Here is a 23827-nt window from a genome sequence, read left to right on the forward strand (position 1 = left end):
TTACATGCACGCACACTCTCACTCCCCCCCTTACAACAACTGTGGGCAATGAACAATGGAAATAGCGTTTTACTTGAAATAGGATAGATAGATAGATAGATAGATAGATAGATAGATAGATAGATCAATCAATGTTTATTTTTATTTATATAGCCCAATAGATAGATAGATAGATATCAAAATGTATCGATTATTCCATTGATCTTTTTATAAAATAGACCTATGACTCCTATAGGCATTAATGTAGTTTAAATAATTATTATATAGGCCTATTATAATACTACGATCATTCATTTGTTTTTTATAAATAGTAATAATTTAAAAACATTTGTAAAAAAATAAAATATTATGATAATCTTTGTAATTTTCATATTATTTACCACTAGAAATGTTACTAAAGCACTGTTTTGTTTCCCAGTAAAAAGTTATATTTATTGTGTTATAGTATACACTTTAAAACATATATTTCATACTGTCACATTTCATAATGTTTGATATTAGCCTACATTTATATGAGTATCAGAATAACAATGAACGGTTTATGATGAGAAGTTATAGTACTGATCTGAGTCCGCGATGTACTCTCGCGAGATTACAGACAGTCACATGATCAGGTTGGGAGAAAACCAGGAAATCATGTGTTGTGTGTAGAGCAAGAAGAGGAACAGATGCTTTAATCCTTGTTTTCGATCATGTCTATTCACAAAAACTGTTACTTTTTGCTTATTTTAGTACTTAATATTTACGCTCTCGTGTCTGGTGATGGTGTAAACGTCACTGCTTCAGATTCAGTGGACACACTGACACAAAGCTCGCCTTACAGTCCTGCTGCTGCTGTTGTTTTGGTGAACTCGCCTGTGTTTAGGAAGCCGGATGTCGACTCTATTTTCTCCCTGAACCTGCTGTCCTCCTTCCCAGAAGACGAGGAGATCTCTGTATACTGCAGCGACCTGCTGCACATCTTCGGTCAGCGGTATGTCACCTATGTGAACTGCTCCGTGAACTCGGCCCGGCCTGTGAAAGTCTGCCAGAACTGTTACTCCAGCTATGGCAGCCTCACGGAGATCTACCTGAAAATTTCATCAGACCAGGTGTGTGCTCAGACGCAAAGTAATTTGTCTGTGTTTTTGATTTCAGTAAACTGTCTGCCTGCACAAAGAGGACAGCTGGTGTGTGTGTGTGTGCAGTTGAGTCACGAGTCTTGTGATGTGTCTGACTGGTGGTGTCAAATTAGAGGAAACACCAGTTCATCTGCTTCACTTGCTATTTTATTTGCTTTTATCACGAATACAATCTTAACCTGGATGTTATATGTGGTGGAAGGAGTATTCATTAATTTACATTACATAAAAAGTACATTTACTCAAGTACTGTACTTAAAGGTGGGGTATGTAATTTATTTCAGAAACACTTATATTATATTCCATGGAATGCTCTTAACATCCCGATAGGAATGAATATCTTAAGTGCTTTGACAATAAATACATAACAAAATGTCATCTGTGGACAGGCCCGGTTCTACGGGGGTGCATAAGGGTGCATTGCACCCTCAGTTGAGTCGTTATGCACCCTAATTTGAATAATGAAAAGAAAAAAAAAAAAAAATTAAAAGTGAAAAATATTACATTTTGCCTACTATTACTAACAATAGTAGTAATAATAATAATAATAATAATAATAAGAAGAAGAATATAGTTGAAATAAAATAAATTGTAATTGTGGTTGAATAGCATTGTCTGCTGCATTTATTTGATCAATGTAAACGGTAAGTAACGTTATTATGTCAGGTGCGCGTGACCTGTGCCGCTGCACATTCATCATCTGCAAGGTGCTTACACAGCAGTCAATGATGAACATCAGAAAATGGTTAAAACAACCAGCCCTTATCGCCAGCATACACTGCATCTACTGCAGGTAATAACAGTTCAGATCATGGGGACATTACGTTACTGTCGTGGACACTAACGTCCTCCTGCCCGACTCGCCGGCTTTGCCCGCCTCGCCCACAGAGGCGGAGCAGCCACAGCCGTCTTCGTTACCCCAAACACCGCCACCCCTCGGCGGCCCGCAAGTGCCAGAGGACCTCTGCAAAACAGAGCCTGCCCAGGTATATTTAAAAAAGTACCCAACTCGCCTGTACAGTGGGGTGAGGCGCTCATTTTGCAGCTCATGGTTTCAAAACAGAGATTGGCTGGAATATTCATGTAAAAAAGATGCCATCTTCTGCTATGCATGTAGACATTTCGGTTCAAGTAAGTCAGATGCCTTCACAACAACAACTGGCTACAACAACTGGCGCCATGCTCTTATAGGCTACGTAATAAGGGACTGGGAAGGCATAATCAAGCAAAGAGCACATAGATCCATAGATCTCTTAATGTTGCTCTCAAAGTGCATCAGATTGATGCTAGGGCTGGGCGATTTTTTCGGTTGTCACGATTAATTTGCATTTTTACTTTCCTACGGTTTGTGAAATGGCTGAACCGAAAAATCGCGATTTTAAAACATTCTAGACTCCGCAGATTTGTTTTGCTTTAAGGGACTCCGTAGTAGCTTACTCTCTCACTTTCCAGAACGCACACAAAACTCAGCCACATTGCCTGTGACTACCCGATCTGCAGCTCTGCCTGATCTGCTGTTGTTATGCTGTGTTCGTTGTTCGTTGTTGAGCATAACAGAGGACTCAGACATTGTACATTACATATATAACTAAACACGCCTTCTCTCCTCCTTATCTCTTTCATTACTTTTCATTTAATATGGTTTTGAACACTGTAATCAATACTCAATACAGGAAAAACTTCACGGCTGGTTTCATTTCTGGTAGTTCCGGTTGTTGTCTCATGCTACCCACGTCTGTAAACAAACGTATTCAAATAAACTGTACCTTCATTTAATATTCAGCAATAATAATATCTCGACGTCTATACAGTAGTTGTAGTGTTGAAATCAGTAGGTTTCGGTGTGCAACACTCCGTGTCATATCGCTACTAAATTCACCTCTATAGTAAATGGTATATTAGCCACATGCTAAATGCTAACCGGAGATGAAGGATTTTCAGAATAAAAGCTTAACAACTGCGCACCAGAACTTCTAGTTTTTCAGTATAAAACAGCATTTAAACTGACGGTATGTTTAAGGTACTTTATGCCATCAAAAACATTGATTTTAATCTATAACACTGTGCGCATGTGCAGAGCTGCAGATCGGGTAGTCACATAGCCTACTACAATCACATTCACCGCTTCACCGACAGATGAACCATAAAAATGTCCACGAACACAGCTGAAGAACTCATTCCTAAAAAAGGTGCTACTTCAGTTGTATGGAAGTGGTTCGGGTACAAGCGGCCATACATAGAACAAACAACTGTTCTGTGTAAGTCTGTAGAAAGACAACTTCCTAGAAAGTTAAAGGGATGTTATTTTGTTTGAGGGTATTTTTTATTATTCATTTCATTATCATTATTTATTATTTGTTGCATTTCATTTTTCAAGTTTTTTCAGGGATGGCCTACAAGAGAATTTTTTTCAGTTTGATTTAAAAAAAATCTTTGCACATTAATGACAGCCAAGTGCCGTGGTGCTGTTTTTATTTTATTTTTTTTATTCTTGAACAACTGATTTGTTCACATAGGCCTAGACTACTTGGTAATCTCATTTATTTTTATTGTGTTATTAAAGAAAATATGTATTGAAATTTTGCCTTGGTCTGGTTTGTTTAGAAAAAAACAGAAAAAAAATCGAGGTTTAAATCGAAAATTGTCCATTAGTTAGAAAAAAAAAATCGAGATTTTATTTTTAGGCCAAATCGCCCAGCCCTGATTGATGCTTTTAACTTCAATATTTAAAAACAAATCTTCCCGGGGGAGCAGGCCCCCGGACCCCCCCAGAGGAGGTGAGGACCCCCCCAGAGGAGGTGAGGACCCCCATAGAGGGTGTTAGGTACACTCCCCACTTATAAAAATAGCACTTTACCACTGCACCCTCTCTAATCTCAGATGCACCCTTAGTCATTTTGTTCTGGAACCGGGCCTGTCTGTGGAAGCCGTAGTACTGTAAAAAGCACGACCAATCATTTTAGCCGGCCCGGCTAAAATAACTGGATGGGATGGAGTCAGATTTGGGTCAATATTCTAGCGCGGAAAATAAGCTACTCACGAGCGGAAAATGTGCTTTTACACGCGCATAACATGACTCTCGCGCGCAGATTAAACCCCCGCGAGCGGCTATGCGCTCGCTCGAGAGACAGCCCTCTTGCTCCCTCGCGGGAGTGTCAGCCTCACTCGCTCGCGGAGTCTGTCTACGCGCGCGTGAAAAGTTTCTGACACTTTGGGGCGGAGCCACTGGACTTTGATTGACAGCTGCCAGGAACCCCGGAGTTGCCAGGTTTGATAAATGCCTGAACTACCAAGAGCCGAGGAGTGACAGCTGCAAGATCAGTTGGACGAGATTGAATGGTAAAGTTGTCCATAAAAAACTATTATATTCGTAAAGTGTACAGCTAATATATATATTAGTGCTGTCAAAATTATCGCGTTAACGGCGGTAATTAATTTTTTGAATTAATTGCGTTAAAATATTTAACGCATTTAACGCATGTGCAGAATGGCCCGCCCCATACGTGCCACCAGTGGCAGCGCCAGGGTATGGCTGGGGTAGGCTACACCCATACCAAGAAATGGCTTAGCCCCACCATGAAAAATGATGTTAAAGTAAGCAAAATAAAGTCTGCCAACTCGCGCGGAGTAAATTGCACAGACAGCAGTTAGTAAGATTGATTTCAGTAGCCACGGTTTTGAAAACTTTTGTCACGTAGTGATCGTCTTCTCAATAGAACATCTTTGATAACGGTTGTTGCAGGAAGTCCCGACGGAGAATACTCTTGCTGTAGTCCAGGGCAGAGCCATATAATAGTAATAATATGGCTCTGGTACAGGGGTGCACATAACTGGTACGCAGGTTATGTGCGTAATCTGAAATGCGTACCGTCACTTGTGTCACAAAGCGCATTTGCGTACCGACGTACTTGTGAAGCTTTTCCAGAAGGCGGTTAGATCACCGGACGACAGAGTCGGTCTCCGTGTGCACAGACAGGGCTGCTGTTAACGTCGGTCTGTACAACGGACTTGTGCCAAAACTACGCCAACCGGCTGCGGAGGGAGACTCCCCCCATCACTGGAGAACTGCGCTAAAACAGCTGATCACAACGTTCACACTCTGTGGTCACGAAGTACTCCACTAGCCGCCCCCCCTCTGTCGACTTTCCTGAAGTACTCCCCCGTTGATAGAAATCAACACGTAATGAATTAAGACCCCACGGTTTGATGATTGATAGGTGTGTGGGTTGTCTTTCATTTTGACATGCAGAAAAATGTTATAACAAACATACATACTGGTTAGGGTTAGGGTTAGGGGTTAGGGTTATACTGTATGTTAAATGGATATATCCGCCTGCTTTCATTTATCTTTCCATTCCCACAACAATATACATAAATAAATGGCATATGTTGGACATAGTTCGAATGGTGATTAATCATGATTAATTAATTTTTAAGCTGTGATTAATCTGATTACAAATTTTAATCGTTTGACAGCCCTAATATATATATCAATTAATTTGATATAAAAAAATTACATTAATTCTAGGAGTGCAATACTTTTACAAACACTATAGTAATAATATGCATTCATTATGACAATATCATACTATTACTATAGGAGTGTTCTATAGTGTGTTCAAAAAACAACTACAGAAACACTATATATTATACTATAGTAGTAGGCCTACTATTTAAAATAATATAGTCTTAATACGGAAACACCAACAAAAACACTATAGTAATTCTTTTACAAACACTATAGTAATAATATGCATTCACTATGACAATATCATGCTATTAGGAGTGTTCTATAGTGTGTTTAAAAAACAACTACAGAAACACTATATATTATACTATTTAAAATAATATAGGAATACTACAAAGATCTAGATACAGAGTATTACTATTGAAATATTATAGGGCTACTATAGCTAATAAAATGGCACTACAGAAAAAACTATAGTAATACAATAGCTGCTGAAAAATACTACAGAACACTACAAACTTACTATAGGACAATATACAACTCTTATAGTATACTATAGTAATACTAGTTCATTTATAGTTCATTTCGTAAGGGAGGTGCATACAGCAGACAGTATAGTAGCAGTTTTCGACAGATACAGACCACTCAAAAATATATTGTTTTATATAAAATTAATTAATATATATATTAGCTGTACACTTTACGAATATAATAGTTTTTTATGGACAACTTTACCATTCAATCTCGTCTAACTGATCTTGCAGGTGTCACTCCTCGGCTGTTGGTAGTTCAGGCATTTATCAAACCTGGCAACTCCGGGCTTCCTTGCAGCTGTCAATCAAAGTCCAGTGGCTCCGCCCCAAAGTGCCAGAAACTTTTCACGCGCACGTAGACAGACTCCGCGAGGGAGCAAGATGACTGTCTCTCTCACGAGCGAGCGCATAGCCGCTCGCGGGGGTTTAATCTGCGCGCAAGGGTCATTTCATGCGCATGTAAAAGCACATTTTCCGCTCGTGAGTAGCTTGTTTTGCGCGCTAGAATATTGACCCAAATCTGACTCCATGGATGGCCTACCTGCCATCTGTGCTACGCTGTGCACACACTTATCTCGTGCCCTCATTGGTCATGTGCGCGTTCGTGCATGCGTTCGTGTGTGTTGGAGGAGTATGGGCTCAGAACAGTCTCATAATACACACGTGCACATAGAAGGATTCACACTTGTGTTTTTCAATGCACACACAAATGTGTTCCGTTTCATATGCATGTAAATAAAATCCAATTACAGAAAAAAGTTTTACATATTTATTTTTGATCCTCACATATTTGTTTTCCGTTTAAAACCGCTGCACCGGCAAACACAAACCGCTTTCTGTGCACGGATCGCTGTGCATTCGTGTGTGGGTTTTTTGAGACTCCCCTGACGGTCAGCCGATTCGTACTTGTAATTTTTTCTATCTATAGCCAATCAGATGTCTCCTCCATTCTAAGCCAATCACATGAGCGCGCCCCCACGAGGGTATGATTTCTTGCGTTCATGACGTAGCGCTTCATGTACGCATTTTGCGCAGTCCGGTCAGCTCGCTAAACAGAGGGCGGAGCATCAGGTGATCATGCAGAGCTGCGAGTCTCCGTCAGACTCAGCAGCTGATCTGATCCCTCTCTCGCATCCGGTTATACTTCACTCGCGTTTGTTACCTTTTTACTAACGGTATCTCGGCACCGAAACCGTAGTTTCGGTTACACACCGGTGGTTTCTGACTTGGCTCGTTGTCAGCCGGTAACCAGCTGCCCAGACATTTCGAGGGGAAAAGGATGCAAACGGGGCGTTCGTGTGCCGTGGGAAGAACCTCTGTTTATTCACGTTCTTCAGACTAATCAGTTACATTGACACTGTATAGAGAACCGCAGTGACGCGTCCTAAAACCCGGATGTAAACTTCTTCCGGTTCCTTCGTCAAAAACGCAATGCAATTTCTCCATAGGATTTTGGAAAATAGCTCGAAATAAGGTCTGTGGTTGACACACATTTAAGAGAGGGATCACGTTTTGTTCAGCCGGATAATATCCACATGTCTCCCCTACTTTTATAATTTTTGAATCATACATCTAGTCGCCAAAAGCGAAATGCTAACGTTATACTATAAACGAACTACAAGCCAGTACAGCAGCAGGGTCGCACGACTTCAACGTCACGCCAACTTAAGATCGTTTCAACTGACTTGCACTGAAACTGCACTTTGAACACTTTAAATATATTAACATTTCAAACTGTATACCCCGTTTATCTAGGCCCTTTTTGTGTTGTTGTATGTATACCACGTTTATCTAGGCCCTTTTTGTTTTGTTTTATGTATACATGTCACACTGTGGGAAACGATATTTCTGGATGTATAACACATGTAGAATTTTTTTAAAATAAAGCTGACTTTGACTTCCGCGTGCTTGCATATTTTAACAAAGCTTTTCATTTTAGCCACACTGAATTTAACTATAAGTCATGGCTGTGTCAATTACCAGTCTGATATCGTTTTACAAAGATGACAAGAAGATTGGAGATAGAGGAGAGAACCACTACAAGTCAGGACACGTAAAACAGTGCAGCCTAGATGAAGGTGTGCATACCGGTGTTGTCAGGGCTAGCATGAGGGACAAGGTGTATAGAGTGTCGGTGAGTAGTTATAGCAAGAGTACCGTTAACCTAGAGTTAATTTATTCACATTAATTTCCATCAACAAATCCATTTTATGTGTCACATGAAATCTTCTTCAGACTAATCAGTTACATTGACACTGTATAGAGAACCGCAGTGACGCGTCCTAAAACCCGGATGTAAACTTCTTCCGGTTCCTTCGTCAAAAACGCAATGCAATTTCTCCATAGGATTTTGGAAAATAGCTCGAAATAAGGTCTGTGGTTGACACACATTTAAGAGAGGGATCACGTTTTGTTCAGCCGGATAATATCCACATGTCTCCCCTACTTTTATAATTTTTGAATCATACATCTAGTCGCCAAAAGCGAAATGCTAACGTTATACTATAAACGAACTACAAGCCAGTACAGCAGCAGGGTCGCACGACTTCAACGTCACGCCAACTTAAGATCGTTTCAACTGACTTGCACTGAAACTGCACTTTGAACACTTTAAATATATTAACATTTCAAACTGTATACCCCGTTTATCTAGGCCCTTTTTGTGTTGTTGTATGTATACCACGTTTATCTAGGCCCTTTTTGTTTTGTTTTATGTATACATGTCACACTGTGGGAAACGATATTTCTGGATGTATAACACATGTAGAATTTTTTTAAAATAAAGCTGACTTTGACTTCCGCGTGCTTGCATATTTTAACAAAGCTTTTCATTTTAGCCACACTGAATTTAACTATAAGTCATGGCTGTGTCAATTACCAGTCTGATATCGTTTTACAAAGATGACAAGAAGATTGGAGATAGAGGAGAGAACCACTACAAGTCAGGACACGTAAAACAGTGCAGCCTAGATGAAGGTGTGCATACCGGTGTTGTCAGGGCTAGCATGAGGGACAAGGTGTATAGAGTGTCGGTGAGTAGTTATAGCAAGAGTACCGTTAACCTAGAGTTAATTTATTCACATTAATTTCCATCAACAAATCCATTTTATGTGTCACATGAAATCTTTATTAGGCAAGGCAAGTTTATTTATATAGCACTTTTCAACACATGGCAATTCAAAGTGCTTTACAAATAATGAAAGACATTAAGAAATGGCATTTAAAACCAGTCATTAAAAAGAAAAGCTAATAAAATAAACATTAAAAGAAAAAATACATGGATAAAAGTTACAGTGCAGTTTAAGATGTGAATAGTTCAATTAAAAGCAGCGGCAAAAATAAAAGTCTTCAGCCTGGATTTAAAAGTAGTCAGAGTTGCAGCGGACCTGCAGGTTTCTGGGAGTTTGTTCCAGATATTTGGAGCATAATAACTGAACGCTGCTTCTCCATGTTTAGTTCTGACTCTGGGGACAGAAAGCTGACCAGTCCCTGAAGACCTGAGAGATCTGGATGGTTCATAATTTAGCAGTAGGTCAGAAATGTAATTTGGGCCTAAACCATTCAGTGCTTTATAAACCAGCAGCAGTATTTTTGAAATCTATTCTTTGACACATAGGAAGCCAGTGTAAAGACTTCAGAACAGGAGTGATGTGATCCACTTTCTTAGTGTTAGTGAGGACTCGAGCAGCGGCGTTCTGAATCAGCCGCAGCTTCCTAATAGATTTTTTAGTGAGACCTGTGAAGACACCATTGCAGTAGTCGAGTCTGAAGCTCAACGCTAACTTTTATACGTTCTGCCTTGGCTCCAAAGACCATTACCTCAGTTTTATCTTTGTTTAATTGGAGAAAGTTCTGACACATCCAGTCATTGATGTGTTCAATGCACTTACTCAGTGTTTGAATTGGAGCATAGTCTCCTGGTGAAATGGTTACGTAAATGTGTGTGTCATCTGCATAGCTATGGTAACTTATTTTGTTGTTCTTCATTATCTGAGCCAGTGGTAGCATGTAGATGTTAAAGAGAAGAGGCCCCAAGATTTCAAATATTACACACCAGAAAACACAGAAATATCCATGAAATAAACATACAGTAGGCTATAAACAATTAAAGGGATAATTGGGAAGGCATTACAAATGTAAATATATTTTAAATAATAAAACAATCCCACCACCACAGGTATCTACAGGAGAAGAGGGAATTCTCTCCACAAAATGTGAATGCCCATGTGGAGAATGGCTGCATTAGCCATCTTTGCTGCACTGACACCCCCTGTCAGTGGAAGAAGCCAAAGGCAGCTAAACGTACGCATTCAGTGGAGGAGCTATTTCCTCCAACCAATAAGTCATTCAACCCGCTGACGAGAGAGCCCACCTCCGAAGATCGTGACTGGCTGAGGGACAGACTCGGGGGCAGGTTCTCAGGAATGTCTTGGCTTCTCTCCCCCGAGCCAGAAGAGGAACACTACAGCTTGGAAACACTTACTGTTCCTGAAATTCTCAAATCTGTTGGGCATCAGGGACCTGAGGCAATTGTGGAAAGCATGGCATAGTCTGAGGAGCAACAGAGGGCAATTCAGGTGGCTACCACTGGTCAGTGAACCAACCCAAACTGGCATTTGTTCAGGAAAGGAAGGTTGACTGCCAGCAACTTTGGAGCTGTCCTGAGGTCAAAGCGTGTGACTGCTTCCCTTATTGCCAGGGTGCTAGGGCAACAACAGGCCCTTGATGGTGTTTTGTCTGTACAGTGGGGGACTATGAATGAATGTGAGGGCGTCAGGGCATTCACCACTGCAACCCAGATGCAGGTCCATGAGTCAGGTTTGTGGCTCTCCCAATCAGGATTGTTGGGGGCATCTCCAGATGGTCTGGTAGGGTCTCCCGCTGTGCTGGAGGTAAAGTGTCCCTACGGAGCCAGGGAAATGACAATTAGTGAAGCATTGCAAATCAAGGGCTTCTGTGTCAGTAAGGAGGGAGAAACATTCAGCCTGCGTGAGGAGCATCCTTACTGGCACCAAGTGCAAGGTCAGCTTCACCTCACTGCAAGAAAGAAGAAGAAATTGTGAATCGTTTTTAATTTACATTTACTCACCTTTGCAATGTTGTGGTTGTTAGAGTGTTAGGCTTCCTGTCAGCTCGTCTGTTGGGAAGATATAAAATATTAGTTTCATGGAAGTCACACCGTCACATATAAGAGCATTAAGACATACAGTACATAGGCTAAAACAAAACATCTAAAGATATAACCTTGCACTTTTTGAACATTTTCACTATTTTGACATTTTTATAGATGAAAATTGAACTAAAGAAATAAATGGTAGATTAATCCATATTGAAAATAGTTGTCAGCTGCTACACTAATTATAATAGTTATATTTCTTAATTAATTAAGAAAAGATATTACTGTATTGATCCCAATTTGGGAAATATTTGTGTTGCAGCAGCATAACAAGAAAAACTAAATATAAGTTAATATATATACAAAAGTATGTGAGGGATGGTATATTAAATTGAATATAAATGTAAAATGTACATGGAAGAAGCTATGGAGCAGAGAGTTCTCTGCCAGCCAGAGGTGATTTGTTATTAGTTCAATATGTCAAACTGATTTCCCTGAATACAATCTTTAGTTACATGGTGAAACGTTATGCTGCTTGTACTAATTAGACTTATCATATAAGCCACACAGGTTTTAATAGGATGTATTCATTATCTTTACTTATGTTGCGGTCTTTTCAGAAGCGCCATCTCTAAAACAGCGATAGTCACTACCCATCATTTACATTTCACCGTGACATGGACAAAAATGTAACGTCAGCTTACCTCATGGCACGAATCCAGACTATCCTTTGGAAAACATTGTCCGGGAAACGATAGAACGAGCACCTTTCATGCAAAGACCTGTGGCTGCAACCCGGAGCAAAGCAACAAACCATTGCGTAGCTAACTAGTAGCGCTAGCTTTAGCTGACGTTAGCTAACGAAACGAACTGCCGAGTAAAATTGGAAAACACTGGTAATTAATTATTCTATAATTTGTAAAACTACGGTGTTAAAAACGACAATTTCAAAAATACAGATTCTAATGGTCAGATATAGATATACAGATACTAAAGATAGGCAAGTACTTGCTTTCAAGCAGAACACAGGGGAAAACAAACTTAGCGGGAGTGTTTACGTGTGTAGGCGTAATGACGTACAACGGCCTCGACAATTTCTGTAGTCCTATTCAGCCACTCGGTAACAACCATCGTTTTGCAGACACGTAAACTCTTCAAAAATCACCAGTGGGGTCACTGCTGATGTATCTACTGTCATAGAACAAAACGTGATTTATCTCTTAAATTTGTGTCAACCACAGATCTTATTTCGAGCTATTTTCCAAAACCCTATGGAGAAAATGCATTGCTTTTTTGACGAAGGAACCGGAAGTGCTAAAAATGCTAACTTACTTCCGGGTTTTACGACGCGTCACTGCGGTTCTCTATTGCATAGGCCTACATACAGTTACTTTTCCTGTTCTGACCACTTTCTCTATACTTTCGTCTCTCTCTTCATAACTCCGCACTTCGCCTTGGCCATCACATTTTACACACACACACACTCCAAAAACCCAAAACCCCTTGCGGCTGCTACTCTTAAAGTGACAGGCCAAGCCTGTAACACGTTTATGTCCATATCGATCAGATCTAGCTCTCCTGATCGGCCTTTATAGAGAGCACCGATCAAACTATTAAGAGTGAATATCGGCCGATAATGACCGGCGGGGCTCCCCCCGTTGACAGTTCACCGTCTAGCACTGACTTCGTAGTGCACTGATCGATTAGGCTAAGCTAACCTGTAGCTGCTCCCTCCACACTCACAACAACTTCATACATACATAAATAAAGCAGCTGTATTCGCCATGTAGGAAACACACATTTAAAACGGTTTTGCCTGCCGTTTTTGTGTACATAAGCATTCATCAATGGTTCGGAAAGTGGCGCTGTACCTTAATAATATAAAGGCTTGTATTTGCGTGCATTTCCTGTTCGGAAAGTGTCAATGTACTGAGAGTGGAGGTGTCCTGACACATTAGCGCCGGCAGGCAGGCTCCATGGAGCTGTCAGCTCCGGACTGTCAAAATGCGTACATGAAGCGCTACGTCATGAACGCAAGAAATCTACCCTCGTGGGGGCGCGCTCATGTGATTGGCTTAGAATTGAGGAGACATCTGATTGGCTACAGATAGAAAAAATTACAAGTACGAATCGGCTGACCGTCAGGAGAGTCTCAAAAAACCCACACACGAATGCACAGCGATCCGTGCACAGGAAGCGGTTTGTGTTTGCAGGTTCAGGGGATTTAAACGGAAAATAAATATGTGAGGATCAAAAATACATATGTAAAACTTTTTTCTGTATTTGGATTTTATTTACATGTATATGAAACGGAACACATTTGTGTGTGCATTGAAAAACACAAGTGTGGATCCGGAAATACAAGTTTGAATCCTTCTGTGTGCATGTGTGTATTATGAGACTGTTCTGAGCCAGGAGGGGCTCTGTAAGGAAGTCTGAAGGAAGAGGCAGATTTTTTCCGGTTGTGTACTTTCAAATTCTAGCGCTGGTTTCTCCAAAATTACGTACCCCACCTTAAGTACTTATTTCTACCCACTACAATTCAGAGGTAAAGACTGTACTATTACTCAACTACATTTATTTAATACCTTTAGTTACTTTGCAGATTTGGATGTGAAATATAATCAACAGTTAAATTAGACTTTAGTTGCACCTGAAGTAAATTCACAAGCTCCCCTTCAGTATACATAGTCATTAAAACTAACTGCACCTTTACATTACATGTCACGCTTTTATCCAAAGCGACTTACATACTCAATACTGTGGACAATCCCCAGTGAAGTGTCTTGCCCAGGGACACAACGACATGCTGACTGCAGTGGGGTCTTTGAACCTGTGACCCCCTGATCCTAACACCAACGCACTAGTCCACTGCACCACATGCCTCCTTTAACAGCTTGATAACACTTTAATGCATCAATCATTTTAATCAAAACATATAATATATATTATTCTGAAATGGGCCAGTCTGCATAATGAGTACTTTTACTTTTTGGTACTTTAAGGGTGCGTTCACACCTGCCTTGTATAGTCCGGTTGAATCTAACCCTGGTGCGTTTAGCCGCTTGGTGCGGTTCATTTGGGTCGGTGTGAACGCAGTCCGAGACCTCTTAAGTGAACTAAATAACCGGACTCTGGTCCGCTAAAATAGGTGGTCTCGGAGCGCTTGCTTGCGAACTCTGGAGCGGTTCATTGCTGGTGTGAACGCAGTCCGCACCAAAACATAGGAACCGTAGTATTTACGTGTCACAAGAATGCGGATGTCTTCAAAAATCTTTAGCGAAAGAGTCTTTCAAGACATCCGCGGTTGTTTAGTTAAAGAGTGAAGCAGAATTAAGTGTTGAACAGTGTCGTGTAAAGTAAAAATGCTCCGTCAACTACATAAAAGTAAGAACACCTGTCGTCGGTGAAACGCCCCTCCTTACTGCAGAACGTCTCTCATTAATGTTTTTTAACGGACGTTGTCTGATTATATAATCATATACGCGGGCCGCTATAGTCTGTTGATCTCCAGATTAACAGCAGCATGAGAATATCCTGCCGAAAGGGCCGATGCTCCATGGCGGAGGCTCCGGTAGAAATGGCCGGGATTTGCGTTGGTTTTTACCCCCTTAATGTCTGACCAATGGTTGAACAGCATTTCCGTGCACATGACTTGTGTTTATAGTCCGTTTGAGTTTTGCCAGTGTGAACGCAAACCGAACCTTCTGAAAAATGAAACAATGTAACAAACTGTGGTATGGGGCCTCATTTATAAAGGGATATACGCTCAAAAAATGGCGTACGCCAGTTTCTACGCAATGTTTGCGATTTATAAAATACTAACTTGACGGGAAAATGTGCGGTCCTCCACGCAAACTCTAACCCATGCGTACGCACTAAGCACAAAAATGGGAGAGACGAGAAACTGCGACACCGTTGGCAGAAGGAAGAATGGAGAGAAATATGTGGAAATAATACCATAAATAAAATGTTACCTCTTATTTATCATATATGAAGAATTCATTTTCACAAATTGATTAAAGCCAATCTTAAAATGATTAAACAAACGCCTGTTGGCGACTCCTCAGTGCACACAAAAACATAACTTGGAGAAATAAATAAATACGGATATCGAATATGTTGTGCTAATGTTATGAAATGTTTTCTCATAAATGATGCGGTGAGCAGGAGGACAGAATTACGTCTAAACTGACACCGTTTTGCATTTCTATAGGTTGTAGATACGAGCATGGTTTTATATACTATCATGTTTAATCGTGTTTTATGCCGTTTGCCAAGACTTGATAAGTCGCTCGTAAAACACAGGAGGTATGGAAACTAAGAACACCATATGTGGTAAATTGTACAGCTGATATAACACAACACATTAGTTGTATTTCCTTTATATATAGAGTTGCTGCGAGGAGGGGGGGTTGAGATGCAGAGGCTGCAGTGGAGACGCTGCGCACAGCTGATCGACAGCTGGAACACAAACCACCAAATACAAAAACATAATTCAGATCCAGTTGTCATGGCTCCACTCCGGAGGGATTCCCCGACCATTTCTTACAGTTTCTCATCAAGGGGGGTCTCCTGTCCCCGGTACAAACACACTGCCTGAGGAAGGCTATGTGTATTTCTTTTGTCATTAACCTTTTTCGGACCACATATTTATTTATTTTGGTGACGATCCGACCTCCATGCTGCTACTCTGGTTCAAACTGCATCCACCAAACAATGTGATTTATCTCCACCTCCCCAAAATAACCAAAATCGGACACGGTGTGAGATGTCTTTTTTTAGCTGTTCTGTCGTCATTTCCTGCAATCTTCTTCATAAAGTCAGTAGGCTTGTTTGAGACAAGCAATACCTGCGCAGACCTGCGCAGTTGCGATCAACGTCTTGCTCGTGCGTTGCATGATGGTTAGTCATTTTGTCCGACTTGCTCTGGAGGCTCGCCCACATGAGACTTTGAAATCTCGCGGGACAAAGACGCCCGCAGCCTTGAGAGCGAGGCGAGGCGAGTTGGCGCAGTTGCTCTCCACGAGCTGCGGAAGCGAAATGCTTGATGGGAAACGGCTCGCTGGTATCTCGAGCTGAGCGCTCATTGGTGGTTTTTACCACGTGCTGCTGATGAAACTCTCCAATTGGCTGGCAAAAGTGTGTTGTTGTTTTGTGTCAGTTTTACGTCGCCACATCCATTCCCATTTTTCATCATTGTTCCACAATGTTTATCATCATGAAATTAATATCTATATATTTTATACTATACTGCTTACCGTTTTCATACTTTATATATCTTATCATATTCATACACACTGTTCATACTGCTCACAGGCTGATATCTAGTGTATTCATACCCCTCACTGTTTATTCATCATTCAATTCATTCTATATTTTATTCTGTAGATTGTGTACATTACTTTTCACTTTACTGCTTGTTGCACCTGGTTAGAAGCTAAACTGCATTTCGTTGTCTCAGTACCTGTAATATGTGCAATAACAATAAAGTTGAATCTAATCTTGAGCAGGAACAAATTTATTTACTTAGTACATATCTGACATTAACGATTAAACACATGTGTGCATTCTTTATAAATGCAAACCGAGTCAAGCCGACTCCGGAGGTGGCGGTATGCACCTTAAAGTTGTTTGCAATCCGCCAAAAAACCGAGAGAAGAAGAAGAAGATGAAGAAGCCGTCTCCGAGCTGTCCGACTTCAGGCGAGCTTTTTGACACCTCCCCCGGCTGCGATCGGCTACTCGTCTACTTTCGAGGCGAGCCGCAATGTGTCTCAAACAAGCATAGTCATTCAAAATGAATGACTGGGCGTTTCTTTGACTATTTATAGGCAAATATGGGCGTTACGTGAAGCCCGCAAAAGCTGCACCGCATTTCGAGTCGGTTGTGATTTATAAAAGGGAAACCGGCGTAGGAAGTGCCGTACGCACTTTCCTCGCCGGTACGCAATGTTTGGTGAATCGGAAAATGTCGGAAAATCTCTGTACCTATTTTTTGGATTTCTACTACGTAAGCAACCTTCCCATGTGAATCCTACGCAAGGCGTTATAAATGAGGCCCCTGGTGCGCACCAGAAAACGGACTATTAGGTGTGAATGCACCCTTCCTTTTGATGCCAATACTTTTCTTTTACTTGAGGATTTTGATTGCAGGACTTTAACTTAACTTATTCCTAAACTCTTGTACTTCTATCGATCTACCGAACACTCCATTACAAGTAAATATCCTGAACTCTGATTGTTTCTAAAAATGAAGTACATCAAAAACATATTTTAAGGTAATGTATTTATGCAGAACGGCTCCTTACAAAGTGTTATATTATTATAGATTATTGCAGTATTCAGTTGTTATTTGTACGTGATACTTTGTATACTACTGGGAAATTAAGTTGATGCTGCTACATCGTATCATATAATCATAACCTGTTTTTAAAAGTAACACAGTGTAAAACAAAAATAATTTGAGTAAATAATACAATATTTTTTGGGAAGAGTATGTGCCTAAAACTCTACCCAAATACAGGACTTGTGAAAATGTAATTAGTTACATTCCACTTGAATATGAACATTTTCTGTCCCGATTATCCTACAAAAAGTTACTGGAATTTGCAGTAATATTATGAAAATCATTCAGATATACTTAAAACTCTTTAAACAGCACTGAACAGTCAACATACATTGTAAAGGGGCCCTGGCATAAATAAATGAATGAATCCATTTTTAATAAAAGCAACATTTTGCAAGTTGTTACTGACTTTTAAAATTGGGCTCTTTTTTTTTACTTTACTCTACGCGCTAGGCAGGTTTTTTAGGTCAGGAAACTCATGATGATCCCAATATTATACATTTACGATGATTCACTTAAAGGTCCCATGTCATGCTTCTCCGGTTCTTACCCGTCCCCTTGTGTGTTATGAAGGTGTTTATGCATGTAAACGGTCTGCAGAGTCACAAATCCTCAAAGTACACCCTGTAGCGAGGACAACTCTAACACAGAAAATACCTGTCTATGCTGCCCCAGAACGCCTCGTTGGACATTCCTCTTTTTCTTCCTGGGTACAGTGACGTGCCCATACCCAAATGGACCCATTGGTCCAAATTGACCGATCCGCGGACTTCTTCACACACACACACACACACACACACACACACACACACACACACACACACACACACACACACACACACACACACACACACACACACACACACACACACACACACACACACACACACACTCAATCTTTTCTCAGCTGCGGCTCCGCCGATTTCTCCTCCCTGACCCCCAGTTTCCACTGGGTCCGTCTCCGGCGCGCTGCGCCGCGGTTTTGGTCCGACCTCCTCTAGCGCCATAACCCACCGGACGCGTCCCAGAAGCGTTTCAGAAGCGTAGCGTCGTGCGTGCAGGCTCGCAGTTTTGTTATTGATTCGGGCATCCTGAATCAATAACAAAACTGCGACCATCCATTCGTAGTGGAGGTGTTGTGATGAAGGAGGGGGGGTCTGCTAAATTAGTATATGTGAGGGATGGGCCTGGCCCGGATGCACACCTTTCCACTTCCTGCGAGGGGGGGGCTGCCTGCCCGACCTTATGTTACGGCTGCACCGCGGCAAAAATAGGATTCATCCTAATTTTAGAGAAGCGCTGCGCCGAGCCTCTTCTGGGACGCTTCTGGGACCCGTCTGAGCCGTAACGCGGCGCGTGTGGTGGAATAGCACCCATTTACTCGAGTGGCCGCGATCCTTACGACCGCAGACGGACGGTGAGATGGCGGGACGCGGCGAGGCTGTGAGTCGGTGCACACACAAACTCCCAGTGTGGGTGTGTGTGTGTTCGGGCTGGGTTTCGCTGTGTCTCGCACGGGGAGAGAGAGGGAGGGAGAGAGAGAGAGAGAGAAAAAACTGTCAACCGGGGGGGCGGGGGAGAGCACGGTCGTCAACGGGGCGCACGCTCGTGAACCGTTAGCGCCGTGTTATGCATGCCCACTGCACCTCGCGGGAGTGCGCACAGCGTGAAGCCAAAACTCACAGACATTGCAATGATTTGTACGGCAAAGTTGGGTTTGGAAACGGTATCATTTCCTTTTTGGCAGTCATGCTTAACACCGGAGTCTCGCTGCGGGGAAACTTTGGCGCTGTTCCGAGTTTATTCTAATCTGTCAAAATGACGGACTACTTTCAGATTTTTCCGTCATTGTTAAAAAAAATCCGTCATAAACGGAAAATATTCGGTTAACGCGACCTTTGTTTAGGACAGAGTGAATACACACTATACAGAGATGTTGTATGAGAAACCAATGCGATTTTGGAAACTTGCACAATATAAATCTACTTTAGTAGACCTCAACAATGGAATTATGATCAGTAGAAATGGCCATGCCATGGGACCTTTAATGCGAGGGGTTCTTGGTGATAAAATTCCTGTAAGATCATTGAATGATGCAGTGTGTCTGTGTGTCCTCAGGTGGTTCCTGGCAATGAGAGCTGCAGGGACAGCATTCTGCGCAACGATCGCCTGATGCTGGTTTATCTGCTCTACAACAACCTGGAAGACATCTGGGGCAAATCAGACTGTGCCTGTAGGTATTCTGCATGGATATAAACTGGACATGTCTGAAATGTTGGGGTTGGTGTAAATGTGAACATGTGCCTACGTTTGAACTTCTGATTCACACATATGGCGATGCATTTGACAAGTAGAGGCCGGGTTCAGTTGGTGTTTGTCTTAGCGTGCTGTAATTAAAGCGGACTGTGGTCACACTGGATGTTGCAGCAGAGATCAAACATGTGACTGTCTTTTTATTGGAGACCAATGGAAGCTGGATAATTGAATCAGATTTGGTAGATCTCCACACTGTTTTCTGTCAGTAGGATTCAATATGCATGTTGTTTTACATTAAGGACCATTATGTGATGACTGACTGTTGATCAATGAATTACTTATTTTGTCTTTAGGTTTAAAAAATGGCTGAAGAAAGTAAAATAATGTGCGATATATGTCCTAAAGCGCATGGTTAACCCATCAAAAAGCTCGTCCTTAAAAGAAAACAATTCAGTTTACTATGAAATGCAACTAAAATATAATAACTGTTGACGAATAAGAAGGTAAAACTTTAGGATCCCCATATGGAATCTTTAAATGTTTCCAAACATCTTTTGTATTTTTATAAAACCTGGTTCAGAGCTTGGGAAAAAAAGGGTTAGGTGAGTTCTTTATTATTTGATTAAATGTGTCCATTTGAACTAAATAAACATACCTAACGACCGGCTGTTTTTTCTTCCTGTTGTGCAGACTGTGTCACTAAAGGATTCCACAGCCTCACCAACGACACGCTGTACTTCATGAGCTTTGTCAACCAAACTCTCACCTGCTTTGAGAAATATAAAGAGGTACGCCATATATAAGTGGATGAAATCTGTGTGTCCATCATGAGTTCCTGTTCCGATGTTATTTATGATGTCTGTTCTTCACAGGGGAATCACACGGAGCTGTGCAAAAGCTGTAAGAAAACCTACCGAGGCCTGAATGAGCTGTACAGCCGAATGGAGACCAAAAACCCCATGTGTATTGACATAGAGGATGTGGTATGTATGTCAGGCATTTAAAGAAGTTCATAGAGTTTGGAAGAGAGAAAGCTGCGCCCCCTACAGGAATTTGTCGGCACTAAAGGACCGTTAAAGGGGTCTTTAGTAACCTTCAGCTGGTGCCAGGATAATCTACTCTGGATATGTTTGTCAGGCCTAAACTTGTAACATTTTACTGGAAATGGAGGAAACAACAAATTCTAAAAGTATTTTAAAAGCCTTGGTTATGGAATGAGATGCTTTTTTAGTTTTGCCTTAAAATATCTCCTTTGTTTTTCAGGGCATTGATAAGATAAACTTGTATCATGGTGTGAAAAAAAGTAGAACATTGGCAAATGGATCTGTGATTCAGGACCATAATCAGAAGTGGAAAAAGGAAAACTAATCTTATAAAAAATGAGAAAAGGATGCTTGTTAGGGTTGCAGGATTAATGCTCCCGTTACCTCTCCCTCAGTGTCATCAGAGCAACATATTGTCACATGCCTGAATGCAGTGAACATTTGAGCACAGGAAATCAACAGGGTCGTATTAACAGTGTCCTATAATTGTGCTCAGCTGAAGTCTATGTTGAGTTTGGCACCTTGCCTCGTTTCAGATGAATGTGACTCGCAAACTGTGGAGTAAGGAGTACAATTGTTCGTTCCCCCGCGAGGAGACGGTGCCTGTCATCGCCGTGTCCAGCTTCATGCTCTTTCTGCCCATCATCTTCTACTTGAGCAGCTTCCTTCACTCGGAACAAAAGAAACGCAAGCTCATACACCGTGAGTAACCAACTTAATTCGCCCATTGTCACATGGAGAGATTTTTCGACGGCGTTTTGAGGGGTTTGGGGTTTTTGTGGAGGGGGGGGGGGCTGACTGACTGTGATATTGGGTTTTTGTGGGGATGGGGGGGGGGGGTGTTCTAGGTTGTTCTAAAGCATGGTGGGGTTGCCTCCTGCAAACCTCTGGATCATAGACAGGGTTGGACAATCTATTGTTGTGTGTGTTGCTGGATGATGGTTGCCTTGAAGGATCAGAGAGGGTGGGAACTTTTTTTGATGAGGGGGTCAAGGACACATTGGGTATCATTCAAGAATGACTCTTAAAAACTTTCTTCTTAAGTAGCAAGATCTAGTGATTTAAGAGAACTGAGTTTGAATTTGTAATAACATTTCTTAGTGTTTCAGACCAGAGTCATCCAAAGCACAGGTTCTTCATTTTGAGAGGGAATTGAATAAGAAAGACAAAATATATGAATAAAACATATTTGCAGTCCAATAGTGAAATGTTGTTATTAAAAAACCACATCTATGAACTTCTATACTTTTTTCTGTCCATTATTGAAAAAGATGAAGGTATAAGCTCATGATGATTACAATTAATGAATGAAAACATGTCCCACCCCCCTGGCAGTTTGCCGGGGTCCCTGAACCTCACTTTGGGAATCTGCCTTTCTCTTGCAGCAGGAAAAACACTTTTTTTGTCATGGGCATTATATTTCATAATCCCAATCTATTTAGATTTGAAATGTGTTTCAGAAAGAGGTGAACTCGAGACACAAAACTCAAATAAACGTAATACGATATTGATATTCTGTTAATCTTATCATAATCATTATGGCTCACAAGTGGGTTTTTCTCAGGGTCTTTATGCAGGTTGATGCTCTTTTGTGAAACCTTGCATTAGACTAATCCGAGAGAAAAATGTATATTAACTTGCTTTCGTCTTCTTTTTGTCAAAAGCAAGTCTCAAAGGCCTGTGGTGTGAAATTCTTGTTTTTACTCTTTGTTGACCATTTTTTTTTTAATGAAATGTGCAAAAAAACGGAGCAAAACCGTTTGTTTTATTTGGCAAATGATGAGTTATGTTTAGATGTATGAATACAAAGTGACAATGTTTGTAACAAGGTTGCATTAGGACCATGGATTTGTCTGTGGTCGTATCATCTTCATTATCTCCTTCAGGTTGTGCATTTATAATGACCATTTTGACTTGTCTATAATGACTATTTTACTTTTAATTTCTAGAATAACACAACATACGACAGCCAAAGTTGTTTAACTCCTAAAATGGTACTTTGGTTGTTGGATTAATCTAAGTTTTGTGTCTTCACAGCCAAACGGGCGAGGTCATACAACACTCTGATGAACATTCAGGACAAACTGAGCTGAAGAGGAGACGGGTGAATAAAATGGAGGACGGCACTCTTTTATCAGAAGTAACATCCTGGGAGAAGATTTGACTCATTTCCATCTTGAGAGGTTTGAACGTAGAGGACTCAACAACAGCATTCGCTTTTTGTTTGTTTGTTTGTTTGTTTGTTTGTTTTCACAAGAGGCTGTGATACCCATCAGTATTCAGAGGACTTCAAGGATCTGCATAATTAAAGTGAAAGTATAATGCTTTGGGCACTTTGAACATTTGCTTTTATACCCTTAAAATATTCTTCTCAAAGTGAAGTAAATGCAGAATTGAAATTGTATACCTTTTTATTATGCAGGCTCTGTGTTTAAAGTGTATGAATACCTTTATACACTCCTAATTAGGTGGTGGTTAATGTTGCTGCACAGATCCTCTCCTTTCTTTCAAACAGTCTTCACGTTTTGAAGCACATCCTGCAGCGAGAGACACAGCTGTCACTAAGAGTGAGGTGTGTGTGTGTGTGTGTGTGTGTGTGTGTGTGTGTGTGTGTGTGTGTGTGTGTGTGTGTGTGTGTGTGTGTGTGTGTGTGTGTGTGTGTGTGTGTGTGTGTGTGTGTGTGTGTGTGTGTGTGTGTGTGTGTGTGTGTGTGTGTGTGTGTGTGTGTGTGTGTGTGTGTGTGTGTGTGTGTGTGTGTGTGTGTGTGTGTGTGTGTGTGAGAGTGTGAGTGTGAGCTACCAGGAAATATGCGCACTATTTAAGGGTTGAGAAATGGGGTTTCTGTCTCTAATGTATGTCCAGAAGTGAGCAGCAAAAAAGGAAGCACTTGATGTCCATTAGTGGTGACATGTATCTGCTGTAAGAAGGGGGGGGGGTGCACA

At 41.2% G+C, this 23827-nt stretch overlaps 1 protein-coding gene across 1 annotated transcript; it reads left to right on the forward strand.

Annotated features, from left to right (window-relative positions):
* Positions 1-610: 610 nt before the first annotated feature.
* On the forward strand, positions 611-23542 carry ostm1 (osteoclastogenesis associated transmembrane protein 1). Its single transcript, XM_034075968.2, has 6 exons — positions 611-1091; positions 19705-19819; positions 20533-20630; positions 20715-20825; positions 21422-21587; positions 22923-23542. Exons 1-6 carry the CDS (start codon positions 693-695, stop codon positions 22976-22978), a joined length of 945 nt encoding a protein of 314 aa, XP_033931859.1. The 5' UTR covers positions 611-692; the 3' UTR covers positions 22979-23542.
* The last annotated feature ends 285 nt before the right edge of the window (positions 23543-23827 follow it).

This window comes from Pseudochaenichthys georgianus, chromosome 24, assembly GCF_902827115.2.
Source record: "Pseudochaenichthys georgianus chromosome 24, fPseGeo1.2, whole genome shotgun sequence".
NCBI lineage: Eukaryota > Metazoa > Chordata > Actinopteri > Perciformes > Channichthyidae > Pseudochaenichthys > Pseudochaenichthys georgianus.

Bases quoted from the DNA above. Each gene is read 5' to 3' on its own strand.
- ostm1 (XM_034075968.2), top strand. From the start codon at position 693: ATGTCTATTCACAAAAACTGTTACTTTTTGCTTATTTTAGTACTTAAT. The intron at 20,826-21,421 runs GTATGTATGTCA...GCCTCGTTTCAG, and splicing joins GTATTGACATAGAGGATGTG to ATGAATGTGACTCGCAAACT. The intron at 21,588-22,922 runs GTGAGTAACCAA...GTGTCTTCACAG, and splicing joins GAAACGCAAGCTCATACACC to CCAAACGGGCGAGGTCATAC.